At 43.8% G+C, this 16,890-nt stretch overlaps 1 protein-coding gene across 1 annotated transcript in view; it reads left to right on the top strand.

Moving 5' to 3' along the window:
• The window catches only part of LOC114693826 (mitochondrial intermediate peptidase), a 134,715-nt gene extending 118,077 nt beyond the window's left edge, over positions 1-16,638 (top strand). Inside the window, exon 19 of the mRNA XM_028870362.2 lies at positions 16,399-16,638. Within this exon, the coding sequence (XP_028726195.1) occupies positions 16,399-16,496 (98 nt within the window). The 3' untranslated portion in view covers positions 16,497-16,638. The remainder of the gene's footprint in view (positions 1-16,398) is intronic.
• The last annotated feature ends 252 nt before the right edge of the window (positions 16,639-16,890 follow it).

Genomic DNA, 16,890 nt, shown 5'->3' with positions numbered 1-16,890 from the left:
TATAACTGTTCCTGGCACTGGAAGCCTTAGTTGGTAGCATAAGATATGTAGTTGGGGCATTGTCTTCCCCTTTGTATGGTGATTTCACTTAAATTTTTTGCACATATGTCTATATTTTTAGGAAGCTTCTACAATAGTTGGTGTCTATTTGACTTTTTGAAAGGCCTTTCATGTCCATTGTCCCTCCCCACATTTCCTTTTACCCTGATTTCCCACCCCTCTTCCCATTTAATCTTCCTATTCTAGTTTCCCCTTTATTTCTTTATAACACTGTACTTTATTTCCCCTTCCTTGGAAGATCTTCCCCTACCCTCTGGTTCCTTAATAGGTACCTAACTGCTATGGTTATTAAGATTATCAAACACATATCCAAAGCATAAAAGCTGACATCCACATATATGACAAAACATGCAATATTTGTCTATTTTGGGTCTAGGTTACCTTGCTCAGGATGATTGTTTCTATTTATCTGCAAATTCCATAATTGCATTTATCTTAACAACTGAATAATATTCCATTGTGTAAATGTGCCATATTTTTAGTATCCATTTATCAGTTGATGGATATCTAGGCTGCTTCCAATTTCTAGCTATTATGAATAGAGCAGCAATGAATGAGGGTGAGCCAGTATCTCTACAGTAGGGTATAGATTCTTTTGGTTATATGCCCAAAAGTAGCATAGCTGGATTTGGTGGTAGACCAATTTTCAACTTTTTGAGGAACTTTCACACTGAATTCCATAGGGGCTATACCAGTTTGCACTCCCATCAACAATAAATAAGTGTTTCCCTTTCTTCACATCTGCCTAGCATGTGCTGTCCTGTGTTTTATTGATCAAGGCCATTCTAATAGGATGCAGTGTGTTGTTTCTGTTCTTTTTTAAAAAATAATTTGTTGACAATTGCTTTGCATCCTAATATGTGGTCAGTTTTGGAAAAGGTTCCATGGGCCACTGAGAAGAAAGTAAATATACTTTCTTTATATACTTTAGTATTTGAGTGAAATAGTCTGTAGGTATCTGATAGGTCCATTAGATTTATGACATTGTTGAACTTCAGCATTTCTCTGTTTTGTTTTTGTCTGGATGGCCTGTCTGTTGGTGACAGTGAAGAACTGAAGTCACCCACTACCAGTGTGTGAGCGTCAATCTATGATTTTAGCTATAGTAGTGTTTCTTTTAAAAACTTGGGTTCCCATGTGTTTAGTGCATAAGTGTTTAGAATTAGATTATCTTCTTGGTGGATTTTTCCTTTATGAGTATGTAGTTTCCTTTCTTGTCTCTTCTATTAGTTTTGGCTTGAAATCTATTGTGTCAGCTATTAGAATAGCTATACATACTTGCTTCTTGGGTCCATTTGCTTAGAATACCTTTTCCATCCTTTTACCCTGTGATGTCTGTCTTTGATGACTAGGGGTGTTTCTTGGATACAGCAGAAGGACGGATCCTGTTTTCTAATCGAAACTGTTAGTCTGTGTCTTTTTGCTGGGTAATTGAGACCATTAATATTAATATGTACCAATGAGCAGTCTTTATTGATTTCTGTTATTTTGTTCCTGTATGGCAGCCCCCTTCCTTTTTTTTTTTTTTTTTTTTTTTTTTTCTTTTGACCAACTGTCCTAGGGGTGTTTATTCCTTGTGTCTTCTTGAATACAGCTAATCTTTTCTTCAGGCTGAAGTTTTCCGTCTAGTACCTTCTGTAGATCTGGATTGGTAGATAGAAATTGCCTAAATTTGGTTTTATTGTGGAATGTTTTTCTTTCTCTGTCTATTGAATCACAATGTCAGTCAATAGTTATACTGGGTAAAGTAACCTGGGCTTATCTGTGGTTCCTTGAAGTTTGTGGAATATCTGTCCAGGCCCTTCTGGCTTTCAGAGTCTCCCTTGCAGTGGTTCTCAACCTCCCTAATGCTGTGACCCTTTGATACAGTTCCTCATGTTGTGGTGACTCCCAACCTTAAAATTATTGCTGTCACTACTTCATAACTGTAATTTTGCTACTGTTATGAATCATAATGTAAATATCTGTTTTTCTAATGGTCTTAGGCTACCTCTGGAAAGGGCCAATTGACTCCCCAATGGGGTTGCAACCCACAGGTTGAGAATCACTGCTCCATTGGCAAGTTGGGTGTTATTTGAATGGGCCTGACTTATATGTTACTTGGTTTTTTACCTTGCAGCTTTTTCTTTGTCCTGTATGTTTAGTGATTTGATTATTATGTGTCATAGATGGGGGTTTCTTTTTTGGTCCTGTCTATTTGGTGTTTGTGGTGGTATTGTGTTCCCAAAAATATCGTGTACCTTAATAAACTTATCTGGGGTCAGAGAACAGAAAAGCCACTAGTTAGGCAGTGATAGCACACGCCTTTAATCCTAGCATTCCAGAGACAGAAATCCCTCTGGATCTCTGTGAGTTCAAGGCCACATTGGAAACAGCCAAGCATGGTGACACACGCCTTTAATCCCAGAAAGCAAGCCTTTAATCCCAGAGAGTGGTGGTAGAAAGCAGAAAGATATGTAAGGCGTGAGGACCAGAAACTAGCAGCATTTGGCTGGTTAAGCATGTGGCTGGTTAAGCTTCAGGCTTTCGAGCAGCACAGTTCAGCTGAGATTCATTCTGGATTGAGGACTCAGAAGCTTCCAGTCTGAGGAAACAGGACCAGCTGAGGAACTGGCAAGGTGAGATAGCTGTGGCTTGTTCTGTCTCTCTGATCTACCAGCATTGACCCCAATAACTGGCCTCAGGTTTGATTTTATTAATAAGAACTTTTAAGATTCCTGCTACAGGTGTTCTCTATGCTGCTTGTAGCTAGATAGGCTTCTCCTTCTTTAGATTGGAGAAATTGTCTTCTATGATTTTGTTAATAAAATATTTTCCATGCTTTTGACCTGAGTTTCTTCTCCTTCCTCTATTCCTGTTATTTGTAGCTTTGATCTTTTCATAGTGTCCCAGGTTTTCTGGATATTTTGTGATTGGATGTTTTTTAAGTTTGAATTTTTTTTTGACTGGGGTATTCAGTTCTCTACCTTGTCTCCAACGCCTGACATTTCTCTTCCATCCCTTCTACTATGTTGGTGAGGCTTGCCTCTGAGGCTTTTGTGTGGCATGCTGAGTTTTTCCTTTCCAGTTTCATTTCAGCTTGGGTTTTCTTTAGTGATTTTATTGTTTTGTTAAATTCTGCTTTCGTGTCTTGAAGTGTTTTTATTCCATTCAGTTGTTTTTGTTTTCAGTCTTCATTAAAGAAAGCCTTTATTCATATTTTCTTTAAGTTCCCTGAACCTATTCATAATTGTTGTTTTGAAGTCCTTGTCTTGTGTTTCAGGTAAATTGTTTTTGACTGCCCAACATAATAGTATTGTTGCCTTCTGGAGGAGACTATTGTCTTGGTTGTTCATATTTGTGACATTTGTGCTGGGGTCTAAGCATCTGGAGTTAGGATGTTTGAAGTGATTCTTGGTGTAATAGCCAGTCTTACTTTTGTTGGGTGGGAGTTCTATCCTTTGGTTGCTGTTGCTGAGTCCTAGCCAAGTGTGGTGATGTAGGGTCCCTGGGTACCAGCCAAGCGTGGCAGGTGTGGGGTCCCTGGAAGAGAGCAGACCATTGAGAGGAGTCACAAAGAAATGTGACTAGATGGAGATGTGCAGGAAGGCAAGGCTGACAGAAGTGGCAGGAAAGAGCTAGGGAACCCTGGGTTTGCACTAAGAGCCTAAGTCCCAGGAGAACGGAGGTAGGCTGGGAGGAGGGCCAGCAGGCTGAGGCCAACCCATGGGTTAGGGATGGAGACACTGAAATGAAGGACAAGAAGGAGGATGAGGTCTCCTGCCTGAGTCACAGCCTGGTGTAGCAGCTGTAGTAGAGGTTCTGTGCCTTGGTGGAATCACAACGGAGTTGAGATGGGCAGAATTTGGAAAGCCTGAAAGAGACCGCCAGGAGTAACTAAGGGACCCTGAGTCAGGACCAAGAGCAGCTGTTCATTTTTGAGACAGGGTTTCATTCTGTAGTCTCTTTCCTCAGCTTCTCAGGGTTGGGACTGCAGGTGTGAACCAGTATATGTAGCTCCCTCTCGATCTTTAATGGTCAAGTGACTGGAGCTAACCAATTTTATTCACTTCATTGCTGAGAATTGAACCTGGGGCCTTGCACTTCCTGGCAAGCATGTCAGTGGCCTGCACTATAGACCCAGTTGACATCTGTTTTGCTAGGAAAGACTAGGAAACTTCCCTGGGAAAGTAACTTTTAAATGGGCAGAATTTTAACTTCATTTCTTTTGAACTTGGGTCTCAAAATGTTTCCTGGGCTGCTTCTGAACTTGTGGGCCCAAGAGATCTTCCTGCCTCCCCCTCCAAGCACATGGGACTACATGAATGTGCCATTTTGCCCAGCTAGAATTTGAACTTCCTCACCTGTAAATGCTCTGTAAACTGTTGTATGTGCTTCACGCAGTGCCTGTGCTCGCAGAGTGGGACAGGATTGATTATAAAGTAGCCCTGGAGAAGAGACAGTGAAGACGCAGCCTCACAGGTCGCTACTGCTGCTGCTGCTGCTGCTCTCAGCTTCCTGAAGCACAGTCGAGCACCTCATACCAACCTAGGGCCCCGGAAGCTCCTGCCCAAGTGACTTCAGACCTCCTGGGCTGTGTTTTCAGCAACTCTTGGGAAGCAGGCTCTCTCCGCAGGAAGGCTGATGATGTAATCAGAGTGTACTGTGTACAGCATCCTGGGCACTTATCCTGCTGCATAGGTCACAGAATAGGTGTGATGAGGTCTGATTGCTGTCCTAGTTCTTCAGGGCACTGAGTTCACCTTGAGGTGTGGAGTGTTCCCAGCACTGGCTGACTGAGCACCCCTCTGCTGCCTTCCTGAAGCTCCACCCTTATCCCTGTCTTCCTCGGCCTGCTTGTCACTTCCTGGTTTTGATGGTTGGTGCTTCTTTTGGTAGTTTCTTCTGAATTATAGAAGCTGTTATTTGTTGTATGCATTTGCCCAAGCCCTTCTATTGTGTAACATTTCAGAAAAGTGTCTGGGGTTTAGCTTATTTCAGAACTGAGATACCCCCAATAAAATAGCTTCTGGCAAGCAGACTCAACCAGAAAAGTATACCAATGGTTCTATAATTTTATTATGTCCTCTGTAAAGTGCAAGACATTATAGTATACATCTATAATCCCAGCACTTAAGAAGCTAAGATAAAGTATTTCAGATTCAAGGCCAGCCTAGACTACATACTGAAATTCTCTCTCGTATATAAGGATAAGTAAGATTGGTTAGATGGTTCAAGTGGGTAAAGGACTTGCCATGTAGACCTGGTGACCTGAGTTCAATACCCTTAACTCGCATAAAGATGGAAGGAAAGAACCAACTTCACACAGTCATCCTCTGACCTCTACATGTGTGCCATAGTGCACACACCACACATACAATAATAGTAAACACATTGTTTAAAACAGGTTAGATGCATGTACATTTTCAAAGTAGCATATAGATAATATATTTCAATGCTGTGATTTCTTAGTGGGAACATCATAAAGCATTAACAATAGAATGCATATGTGATGTTCTCTGTGTATGTATGCATGTTCGTGAATGTAAATGTGTGTGAGGGTGTGCATGGGAGGGGGCTTGCAGAGGTCATTGTCAACTGTCTTCCCTCATCATGTCTCCACCTTATTTTTTGAGACAGTCAGGGCTTTTCACAAACCAGCTAAAGTGGCTGGCTGTCAAGCCCAGGGATCCTCTTGTGCCCATCTGTCCAGGGCTGGGGTTACAAGCCCATGCCCCTACACCCAGGTTTTACCTGGGTGTTAGGGATTACACTTGGGTCTTCATGCTTTTATGGCAAGCATTTTACCACCTGGGGCATCTCTCTAGCCCCCGGATGGTATTGTTTTGGGAGGTGGGGTTTGAGACAGGCTCTCTCTCTCTCTCTCTCTCTCTCTCTCTCTCTCTCTCTCTCTCTCTCTCTCTCTCTTTCTCTCTCTCTCTCTCTCTCTCTCTCGATCTGCCTACCTCTGCCCCCTGAGTACTGGGATTAAAGGTGTTCACCACTGTGCCCACTTCCCAGATGTCATTCTTAGTATGCGGTTGGGACTCTACATTATGGACAGTAACATTAGAAGAGCAGGTGTCATTTGTCAGGCGCTCTGATTGGAGTCCCGGTTTTCTTGCCCAGTACTCTTGAGGCCTTGAGCTTCCGAGTGGACTGATGCTGGGGATGCACCAAGAGAACACTTGGAACACTTGTCTACAACAAAGTACTCAGCACTTAGAGTAGATGGTAGCTGAAGAATTGAACTTGGCTTCTGGAGAGCTGGCTCAGCAGTTGGGAGTGAATACTGCTCTTGCAGAGAACCTAAGTTAGGTTCCCAGCACTCGTGGCAGGTGGCTCACACCTGCCTGTAACTCCAGCTCAGGGAACCTAACACCTCTGACCTCCTTAGGAACCTGAACGCATGTGCACACACACATAAGCATAATTAAAAAGAAAGTGACTCTTAAAACAATTTGAAGCTAGCATTTGCTTCCTGTTGGGAATATTGCCACAGAGCATTGGAAAAGGAAAATGTCCTCCAGCAATCATTACAAACTATCTTCTAGTGAATGAGTTTTTCAAGTATCTTAAAGGAAACTTTTCTGGGTGTAGTACAACCTTAATAATAATGAATTTAGGTTGTAAAATTGACATCATGCACACATATTTCACACTAACGTGAGGTTTCCATTAAAATAATAAATGCCCTTATATACTGATTTTCGAGCATTAATGCTTTCTGTTGGCTTTCTCTTAGCTAATAGTCTGACTTTGTGTTTAGAGTCTAATGTGCAGGAGAGAGTTAGAAAAGGAGCAAAGGTGATGAGAACAGTAGCACTAACTACAGCTGAAAGCCGTGTTCAGGGTCTCGACGTGCCGAGTGTTGTGTGCATTGCATATATTCTTTAATCCTTAGAGCAGTCCGGGCTGCTTAGTAACTCATTTGCCTGAGGTCACCTGGTAGCAAGGACAGAACTTGGATTCGACTGGAGCACTGACTCATCTTGCGTGGGCTGGTAATTCCTTCAGCGTCTTTTTTCAAGTTATCCCAGGCAGTCCTTGCTTTGGAAGTAGTTGCTTGCATGTCCCACTGTATTTCCCCTTGTTCCTTTGTAATTTTTGGTGACTGAATTGCCTCATCAGAAATACACTGACACTGAAAAAGATGCTGTTGAGCTCTCCGAGACCAGTCTGCAAAGTGGTCCACCAGTTAGAAGGATACACCGCTCTCACTTTACCTACAGGGAAATGGCCTTCCAGGAAATTCAGATCTGCCAAGTATGAATGCAGGATATGGTTCTTGAAGCATGCTCAGTGGTGGGACCCTCCTTTTCTTGAACAGCATTTACCCAAGAGTAAGTGAAGACACGTGTCATGACACCAGATCTAGAGCTGGGAACACGGGTTATGGCTCCATTTCGGTAATAGAGGTAGATGGCAGCCCAGCGTAACAGCCAAGTTAATAGAATCCTTCCTTTTTGCTTATTCAGTTCTTCACCCAGCAGAGCCTCAGAAATAGCTGAGAGCTTTGTGGAAGGAAAAAAATGAAAGAGAGCACCTGCGTTCTCAAGGCTGAGGCCTCGCTTTTGTTCCGGGTGCTGAGTTTTTTAAGAGGGTGTGTCTTTATTTAATGTGTGGGCATGTTGGCCTGGGGAAGACATTGAGCTTCAAAAGGCAAAATGTTTTGTAACCCAGAAGTGTAATTGTGAGTAGAATTATTATATCTGATGATGAAATGAGACCTGACTAGTGTGCTCACAGCACGTGTGGGGTTGTGCTTGCCGGCCCTGCTTCCTTTGAGAGATGAACACAGCCCTAACCCCACGGAGATGCAGCCTGTTTGAACAGCGACAGATGCTAATGCCGCTTAGGGAGCAGGCCAGCTCTTCAGTTCAAAGGAAGAGAGGAACCTGACTTACTGGCAGTTTACATGCTGGTGATGGTCTGATTTCCTCAGGAGCTGATGGTAGATAGTGGGGATCCACCTTCAACCAAAGGTGTGGGTAGCCACCGCCTTATAGCAAGCAAGAACTTCAAAGAGGGGAAGGTGAGCCACACACTTGCCCCAGGCTTGGGAGAGACAGACTTGGAATGGGAATTCCAATCTCATAAAAGTCACTAAACAGCTCTCAGGCGTCAGGCAGCCTTTGTAGCTGAAGTTCCCAATGGGTCTGAACCGAGTTTGGCACATATAATTATTTTGGCATAAAAAATAGCCATTAACCATTACAGAGGATTTTTAGAATTAGTCATGGTATTGAGGATGGCTGTTGAGACCTCCTCCTGAGTTCCTCAGTCTTTTTAAGGTAATCTGTTCTTCTGTAATGTTGGGTAGCATTTCATTCGATGAACTGCGTGCTGCAGTGTTTGAACTGTGGTCGAGTAAAATAATAGAAAATCGGCTGTGTGTGTTTGTGGGGTGTGGTGCCCACATGAGCAGTGGCCAGAGATCAATATTAGGTGTCTTCATCTGTCACTATCCATCTCATTTTTTGAGACAGGGTCTCTCACTAAACCTGAAATTCAGCAATTCAGAAAGGCTGGATTCCGGCCAGTGAGCTCCAGGGACCCACCTGTCTCTGTCCCAGGCTTTTCTGTGGACTCTGAAGACCTGAACTTGTATCTTCATACGTGTACCACCGGAGGATCTTTCCAGCCCCAAACCCAGCATTTTAACCATTTCAGCTTACTGATCAGAAGCGTTTGCATTTACAAGATTGTGTGATGTCCCCAGTGTCCATTTCTAGAATTTTCTCATCACCCCAGTGATATGTTCTTAAGAAATCTCTTATTATAGCTATATCAGGTCATCAATTGGGGTGACTTTAGTAACATCTTTTTGTTACTTTGTTTACTTTATTAAGTGGTTAGCTATCTCAGTTTTTTTTTTTTTTTTTTTTTTTTTTTTTTTTTTTTTTTTGAGCAGACAGCAAGAAGCAGAAAAAAGTAAAATAAGCAATGATTCATGAACTGGATAATTACCTTGTGATTATAAGTTTTGGGGTAATAACCGAAATACTTAATCATAGAGCCGTGTCCTGAAATTCAGCTTGTGCAGAAATAATGAGCAGCCTCATCCGTCAGCTCTTGACCTGGGAGGTAGGTTTTCAGACCCCTGAGGCTGAGGGTTACTGTTACAGTTACTAAGCATTTTCCTGCATTAAACGTAACCTTACTTAATCTGTGTGACGGTCTAGCAAAAGAGGTGACCTTAAGCCAGTTTCCTAAACGTCAAGGCTATTAAACTCTGGCGTTTTTGCTTTTCCTTGGTTGCTTCTGGCAGAGCGGAGGCTTGGGGACATTAGGTGCCTGGCCCAAAGCCCTTATCCAGTTGATCAACCAAGGCTAACCACTTACCAGAAGCTCGCTCTAATGTCAGAAGACATTGCTTTGTTAGAGACCTCCAAAGTCTACTTAGAAAAGGAAGAATGTATTTTTTCCTCCCTGCTCCTCTTTCATGTGCTTCAAAAGAAAATGCCCACAGAGAAGAAGAAAAATAGGCTGTCCTCTTAAGTTACAAAATGCCATGTGAAACCAGGTAATGTCCCATTCAGCCCCACACCCAAGCCTGCCCAGCAGCTCCGTAGTTAGATGGTAGTTCCTGGGTTGATTTTCCTAACTGGCCTGCTGGCCTGACAGCTCATTTCCTTTTGGAGCTAGAGGCTCCTATCAGTTCACCAGATTGTCCCTAAGTAAGTGATAGATAAGTGGGAACTGGTCCTTTGGGATTTAATCAGCTGAGGTGGAAGTGCTTTGGCAGCTATTGTAAAGATCCAACGGGCTGTTTGTCTCGCTGTCTTGGCCTCTGAACACTGGCTCTCCTGATATTATCAGACCATCAGAGCTCCAGGGCCTTCTGTCTCCCGGAATGCACATCACCCCACAAACTACTCCTGCACCCACAAAGCCCACAACAGAAATGTTCTCGCCTGACTTGATAAGCGAAGAACCCGTTCTTCACAGGTGAGGGTAGAGAACAGAGATTAGCCTTCAGAACTCGCTCACCTGTCACCTGGACCTTCCTCCTCACAGAAAAGCAGCACCATCTGAGTGAAAATGTCCTCTGCATGCAGACCATGCTCACCAGTTACCCTGAAACTCTCCAAGCCCCTTAGGCCTCATCAACTCTTGTAAATAGCTTGTGAACTGACTTTGTATTAGCTGGCAATATTTGTGACAGAGGCAACTCTTGACTTCCTAAAGAAAGACAGGTGTTGTGGAACTGTGCAGAAGGAGCTATAGAGCGAGTGGAGACGTGCAGACGGGCCTGGGCGTGAGCAGTGGGGGGCCTGGGCGTGAGCAGTGGGGGCCCTGGAGTGTTCTCAAAGGTGCCCGAGGACAACCCGGACAGCTTAGCTGCAGGCATCCTCAGTCCCTTTCTCAGCTCAGGCTCCTTCTGGAAGCCCAGAGGGTAGGGAGGGTACATGAACTTGGTGTTTGGGCAGAGAAAACCCAATTCTGGAGACTCTGACTCCTATGCAGCAGCCATCCACTCTACTGAGCATCACTCAGGAATACTCATGGCACTCCCCAGACCCCAGTGTGTGTACCCACCAGTGAGGCCTTCCCACGGGGTGGTGACTCTGGCTCCTGGACTGAGGTGTGCTTGTAGTTCTCACATACACAGAACAAGCCTGTGGACAAGGAAAGAACCATGCAAGAAGGGTTTCTGAGCTTTCATGCACAAGTCACCCGAGCACTGCTCTCCAGCCTGCTCCTGCTCATTGCTTTATCTCCTGCTGCTTTGTTTTCCTAAACAAAAGCATGGTTCAGCCCTTCCCCAGAGCCCTCTGGCCTGGCCTGCCCAACTCCTGCACAGATTTTTAGCCATTTTCATAGAAATCCATTTGGCCATTTTAGGTGCATTTTCAGCTACCTTGTCTTTGCTCTGGGAACTTGGCATTTGATGTCCCAAACAATTCTGGTTTTTTGTTTCTTGTTTTTCTGATTGTGATTGTTTCCTATTATTCTTGGGAAGTTCTTTCATGGTTTAAATGGGTGTACATCTTTCGTGCCTAGCCATCTTCAAGGGCAGCCTCCAGCTGAGGACAGCTGCCTCTCATTTTCAGGTTTAATGTCCTCTGGTCTCTGTCCACTGGAGCAAGATGCAGATCCCAGGACACTAGTTTTGATGCAGGGTCTGGGGGCCCAGGACCAAGCATTTGTGTTTCTTGAGCTAGGCATGTAGCTCATGGGAGATCCCTTACCTGGTATGCAAGGGCCCTGGATTCAACTCATCCAGGACTACAAAAACAAAAAGTAATGTTACATTTCTAACAGGTTCCCAGAGTGACACCAGTAAGGTTGGTCTCACCTTTGAAAAATCACTATTCCTATAAGACAGAGTCACTGAACTTAACATCTTCCTTATAGTAGGGGATTTCTTTGTTAGTCTGTAGTTCACATTGGATTCTCTGGCATAAATATCAAAAATGAATCAACAGTGGATGGAAAACCCCTTACAAAGGCTCTCTCTATAGTTTCTTCATTGATCTTCCTTTGTCTTCCACTAAACTTCTACACTGAATTTATTGGACATCTTTGTTTGGTGTTGAACAATCTATGAACTAGATTCAAAGGGGAGATGTAACTCTTTAACTTCTCTTTCAAGGCTTAAATGAATTCTAATGTTTTTAATTGCCGGTAATCCCCTGCGTTCCCTAACCCATACACAAACCATTTCACCCCAGGCACTTAGTAAAGGAGCCAGAGCAAGATTCTGCCTCTGCAGGGCTGACTGGTTCAGAAGCATACACATGCCAGCTGCCAGGCAGCTGCTTTCAGCCATGTTTGCAAATAGAAGCATTAGTTGTGTACCCAGAAGGGCATTCAAGGGCCTAAAGACTGCAGGCGCCACTGTGTTGATGTCTTAAAGGTCTGGCTAGATCGCATATGTACTGTATTGTACAGTCACAGCACATGCGTGTGCTTGCACATACGCTATACACCTCATCCTAGAGCGAATAAGGACTCTTCTTGGTGTGCATGTTTAAGTAGCATTCCCCCAATAAGGCTTCTTTTTTTTCCCCCCCTTTAGTTTTTGGTTTTTGGTTTTTCGAGACAGGGTTTCTCTGTGTAGCTTTGTGCCTTTCCTGGACCAATAAGGCTTCTATTGCAAGGACTTGTCACAGATACGTGAGGCTACCCAGAAAATACCTAGAGGCTCCAAATTAGTAGGTGCTTTACTCCCCTATGTGTAAGACAGTCCCAGCCACAAACAAGCATTCAACATGTGCCCTGATGGGATGAGGCCTTGGATCGTGGACTGTCCATCCTAGTCTCCTGAGTGTTCCATTGTGGCCATCACCAGCCTGCTGCCCTGCCAACACAAACCAGTTTGTTCTGTCTCTGTCTCCTTGGAGGTAGTCACAGTAGACTGCTCCTAGTGTCCTCTAGAGCAGCAGTGTGCTGCCAGAACCTAGTGGGTGTTCTGCCTGGAAACAGTGTGTTTGTTGTATGTAGGGTCATGTGCAACATCAAGAAACTAGAAACATCCAGGGTTTCTCCACATATATATCACATCAAGGATGCTGATCATCTAAACATGGCCATTTTAGGATGGATATTGTCTCACAGAATCAGAGAACCTGAAAACTGTGTCCTAGTACCTAGAGAGCATGAGTTCTGAATTCAAACTCCTAGGGTTCAAGAAAACCAACAGAAACCATGTGAACTGGGTGGCTTCTCCTCTAGTTGAAAGGTCTGTCTCTGGTAGGTGGTCAGCCTTGAAACCATAGACACACAACAGCAGACTCAGCAGGTTCTATTAATATGTATTTGTGCATACAGATACACATGTATGTGTATAACAAATATAATCAAAGAAAAGGAGGCTAACAACTTGAGAGTGGAGGGGCGCACATGGGAGGGGTGTGAGGGATGGTGACTGGGGGGAGCTGGAGGGCGGAAAGGGGGGGAGAAATGATGCAATTCTATTTCAACTAAAAACATTGAAAATAAAATACATTAAAAAGAGAGAGAGCGTGCCAGGAGGTTATTGCTCTTAACATCATGCCTGGCACTCAGTACCCTCTCCATTTGAATGGCTGTTCCCTAGCAAGCCCATCCTACATCTACCCCTGTGAGCCATCTCTGCCTCCACTCTTTATAGTCCAGTGTCAGCAGTCACGTAGAGAGTGGAACATGGAAACCTGCTGCTTCAACCGTCAGTTCTGTAATCCATTTGATAGCATAATTTATTTCGTTAGGCCCAGGGTCATTGCCCTGTGTTTCAAGGTTGTTAAACAAGGTACTAGAAGTAGACCAGCAAAGACGCAGGTGTTCTGGCTTATGCTGTCTTTTGTTGGCCAATTTGCCTCTCAGGTGAAATGAAAAAAAATTAATTGAAACATTCTTACTTACTGGCTCATTGGATATTGCATGACCCTGAAGGTGGTCAAGTACTTGAGACTCGGTGGTGTCCTGGTTTCCTGAACACAGTTGGACTTTCTTTTCTTGCCATTGTCATTTTCTCTTTTCAGTTGTGAACACGGTCCTCATTTGTTTGCATCCATATCCCCATGGTGATTTCCACAGAGAACTGTGTTGTCGGCACTGCTCAGCCCAGGGTCTCCAGAAACTACAGACTACTGTCGCCCTTTCCACATTAAGACTGAAAGACAAAGGGAACATTTTTGACAATTTTTTTTTTCAAACACAAGTGTTCCTAGAGGTTTTTAGGTAGGTAAATAGACACTGTTTCAGTTTGCTTTCTATTGCTGTGATGAAACACCAACCAAAACAACATAGGGAAGGAAGTTTATTTCTCCCTTAGCTTGAAGTCCTTCATGGAGGGAAGTCAGGGCAGGAACTCCAGGCAGGAACTGAAGCAGAGACCACGGAAGAACGGAACTGACTTGCTCCTCTGGCTCACGTTCATCCAGCTTTCTTACAGCTCTCAGGGTGGCACTGCTCACGGTGGTCTGGGCTTTCCCACACCTATCATTAATCAAGACAGTGCCCCCACAGACTGACCTACAGGACACTCTGGTGGTGGCATGTTCCAGTTGAAGTTCCCTCTTCCCAGATGACTCTAGCTTATGTTGAGTTGACTAAAAACTAACCAGGACAGATAGCTATGAGGGCCAACTTTCGTTTTTCTTATATGTGGAACTGTCTGAAACCTTGGGTTTGTCTTTAGTTCTCTGTAGAGTCAGTTCATGTTGATACTTGTAAAACACTTCAGGGGTGGATATGATCCTTTGATTGGATCTGTTGTGTGCCCAGCAGCTACTTTTTCTGATCCTTCAAGTCCCAAGTTCTTCATACACTTTCATCTTTAACAATCTCATTACAAACAAAATCATCAAACTTCACAAAAATTTTTGAGGAAAACCCAAGCTGTTTGTATTTCTCTCTTGTTGCCACAGTCACTGTTTGAGATGCAGGAATGGTGTAGGATAGGCAGTTGGCACAGGATGGTATCTCTGTTCCGAGGATGAGACCAGGTCACATTTATGCTGGCAGATTGTTGAGTTGAAGTGAACCACTTCAAAGACACAGGATGGTCATACTTACCTGTTAGGTTGACTCTGAATAAACGTTTTTACCCTCTGACCATTACAGCCATTTAATTATAAATAAGCAGTTATGTAATCATAGAAATGTTTCAGATATTAAAATGTATAATTGATAGAAAGCCATGTTTAAAGATTTCCTACAAATGGGCTTTGCATCAAGAAAGCTGGTACCCAGGGAAGTCATGTGCCCTGCTCTCCAGTCAGGAATCTACCTACAGCACCAGCTGCATGTGGAAGGTGCGGGACAGACAGACCCTGCCGCTGGAGTGGCCATTGGAGACCCAGGACCCCGCACTGGCAGCATAGCTGAACAACCAGGGTAGCGCCGCTTTCATCCATGCGGGTGTTTTTCCTGAAGAAGAACATGGGGCTTTGAATTTCAGCTGTATAAATAAAGGCACCACAGTGTCATTTTCTGTCCGGGTTTTCTCAAGATGGAGCTGTTTAAATCTGAATGTGAAAGAGAATAAAAACACTCTCATCTGTAGCTCATTCTCAGCCACAGCCGCCCAGTTAGCAGATTCCGCATATTGGGAGCTGGTTTTACTTACTGCATCTCACCCCGTGTCCAGTGCATGGTAGAGTGACTCCATTCTGTCTGTAGATCTGAACCATCCCTGCCTTCCTAGGTCTTCTCACTGATGACTGCAGCCCAGCCATCGGCACGTGACTCTTCTCCGCTACTCACATTGGCCTGTGGTTGTCCATGCAGTCTTGCTCCTCTTGTACCCAGTTGGGTTCTTCTGGTCCTCTGCCACTGGTTCAGAGCCTCAGGTTGTCCCCCTAAGGCTCTTCCAGCCTCACCCTACACACCTAGACAAGCCAGTGGACAACAGACACTTTTGTAGGTTCCCACTATTGTGCCTCTCCCCTAAAAGGCACAAGTTTGAACTAAGTGTTCTTTTTTATTGGTAATTTTTAATTATTTATGTTAATTTTTTGAGATTATAATTACATCATTTCCTCCTTCCAAACCCTCCCATATATCTTTCCTTGCTCTGTTTTCAATTCATGGCATCTTTTTTCATTGTTGTTACATACATATATTTCTAAATATAACCTGTTCCATCTGTATAATGTTACTTGTATGTATGTTTTCAAGGCTGACCATTTGGTATTAGATAATGGTAAAATTTTTTAGCCATCTCCATTGTTCTATTCAATTAACTCGCGCACACAAATGTAACTTGAATTATTATCCAGATAGAGAACAAAACCATCATTCTAGAACATTCTCTCATGCCCTATTCCCTGTTGCTTAGGCAGCTATACCACTCAGTTTTCACCAGACCCTTTTTAAACTTCACATAACAGACTGCATCAGCTGTCTTCTGGATGAGGCAGCTTTCACTTGGGGTGGGTTCTTGAGACCATCGGAGTTTCTGCAGATCTGAGTCATCTTCCCTTCTGGTGTTGAGAGAAATCTGGAGGGACTCAGATGCAAGATTTCCGCAAAGGAACTGACATCTCATTGGGTTTGAAGTGTATAGGGTGTACTTAAAACCCCACCAATAATCAAACTGACTGAAATTCTAAATTACCCTGGTCAACAGTAACTCAAAAATTCTATCTGGTAACATCATCATTCCAAGTGGACACTGGTATTTACAGAAACAGAATTTCTTGGGAAATGCATTTAGGCCTAAAGTCTCTAAGGCAGATGTTGCTTAAAGACTAAAATGCTTTAAAGTCATGAACAGCTGCAGGTCACATGCTGCCTGTGACTTTTTAGGTAATGTCCTCTCGTGTGAGGCTGTAGAGCAGCCTCTGGTTTTCAAGGCACGGTGTCAGGGATTTGCCCTGCCCCTGGTGTCTCCGAGTGCTCACGTGACACTTGTTGCTCTGGTTACAGGCATGCTGCAGAAGTGCCCCTCCATTGATGACTTGGTGGATGCCCTCGTTTCTGACTTGAATCTGGACTTTGAAACTTTCTTCATGGATTCTCAATAGCAGAAGCATGGCTCATGTGGATGAGAGTGTCACCAGATCCCACAACTCCAAAAGCTCCATCCGACTTCAGTTCACTGAGGAAATATTTTCTGACAAGCCTTAAATTGAGGGAACTTGGAATAAAGAATGTGTTTGAATTACACGGTGTCTCACCTGCTTGGCAGAGTTTTGAGCATTTTTGTAGTCTATTTGTGAACCACAGAAGTTCTAATTATAGAGTACCAAGGGTTCCCAGCTTGGTGGCTGTGTCCAGACTGCTGCCTTTCTGTTGATCTCTAATTGAGTGCACTAGGAACTCCGCAGAAAGCTAAACTGTTGCAAGTTAGGACAATTTGAAGAGTTCTCAAAAAGATCCCGCCTGCTTTTTAAAGGAAGACTACCCTTTCTGGAGACC

Source organism: Peromyscus leucopus, chromosome 9 (assembly GCF_004664715.2).
Source record: "Peromyscus leucopus breed LL Stock chromosome 9, UCI_PerLeu_2.1, whole genome shotgun sequence".
NCBI lineage: Eukaryota > Metazoa > Chordata > Mammalia > Rodentia > Cricetidae > Peromyscus > Peromyscus leucopus.
This window is presented reverse-complemented; position numbering and strand designations above follow the sequence as displayed.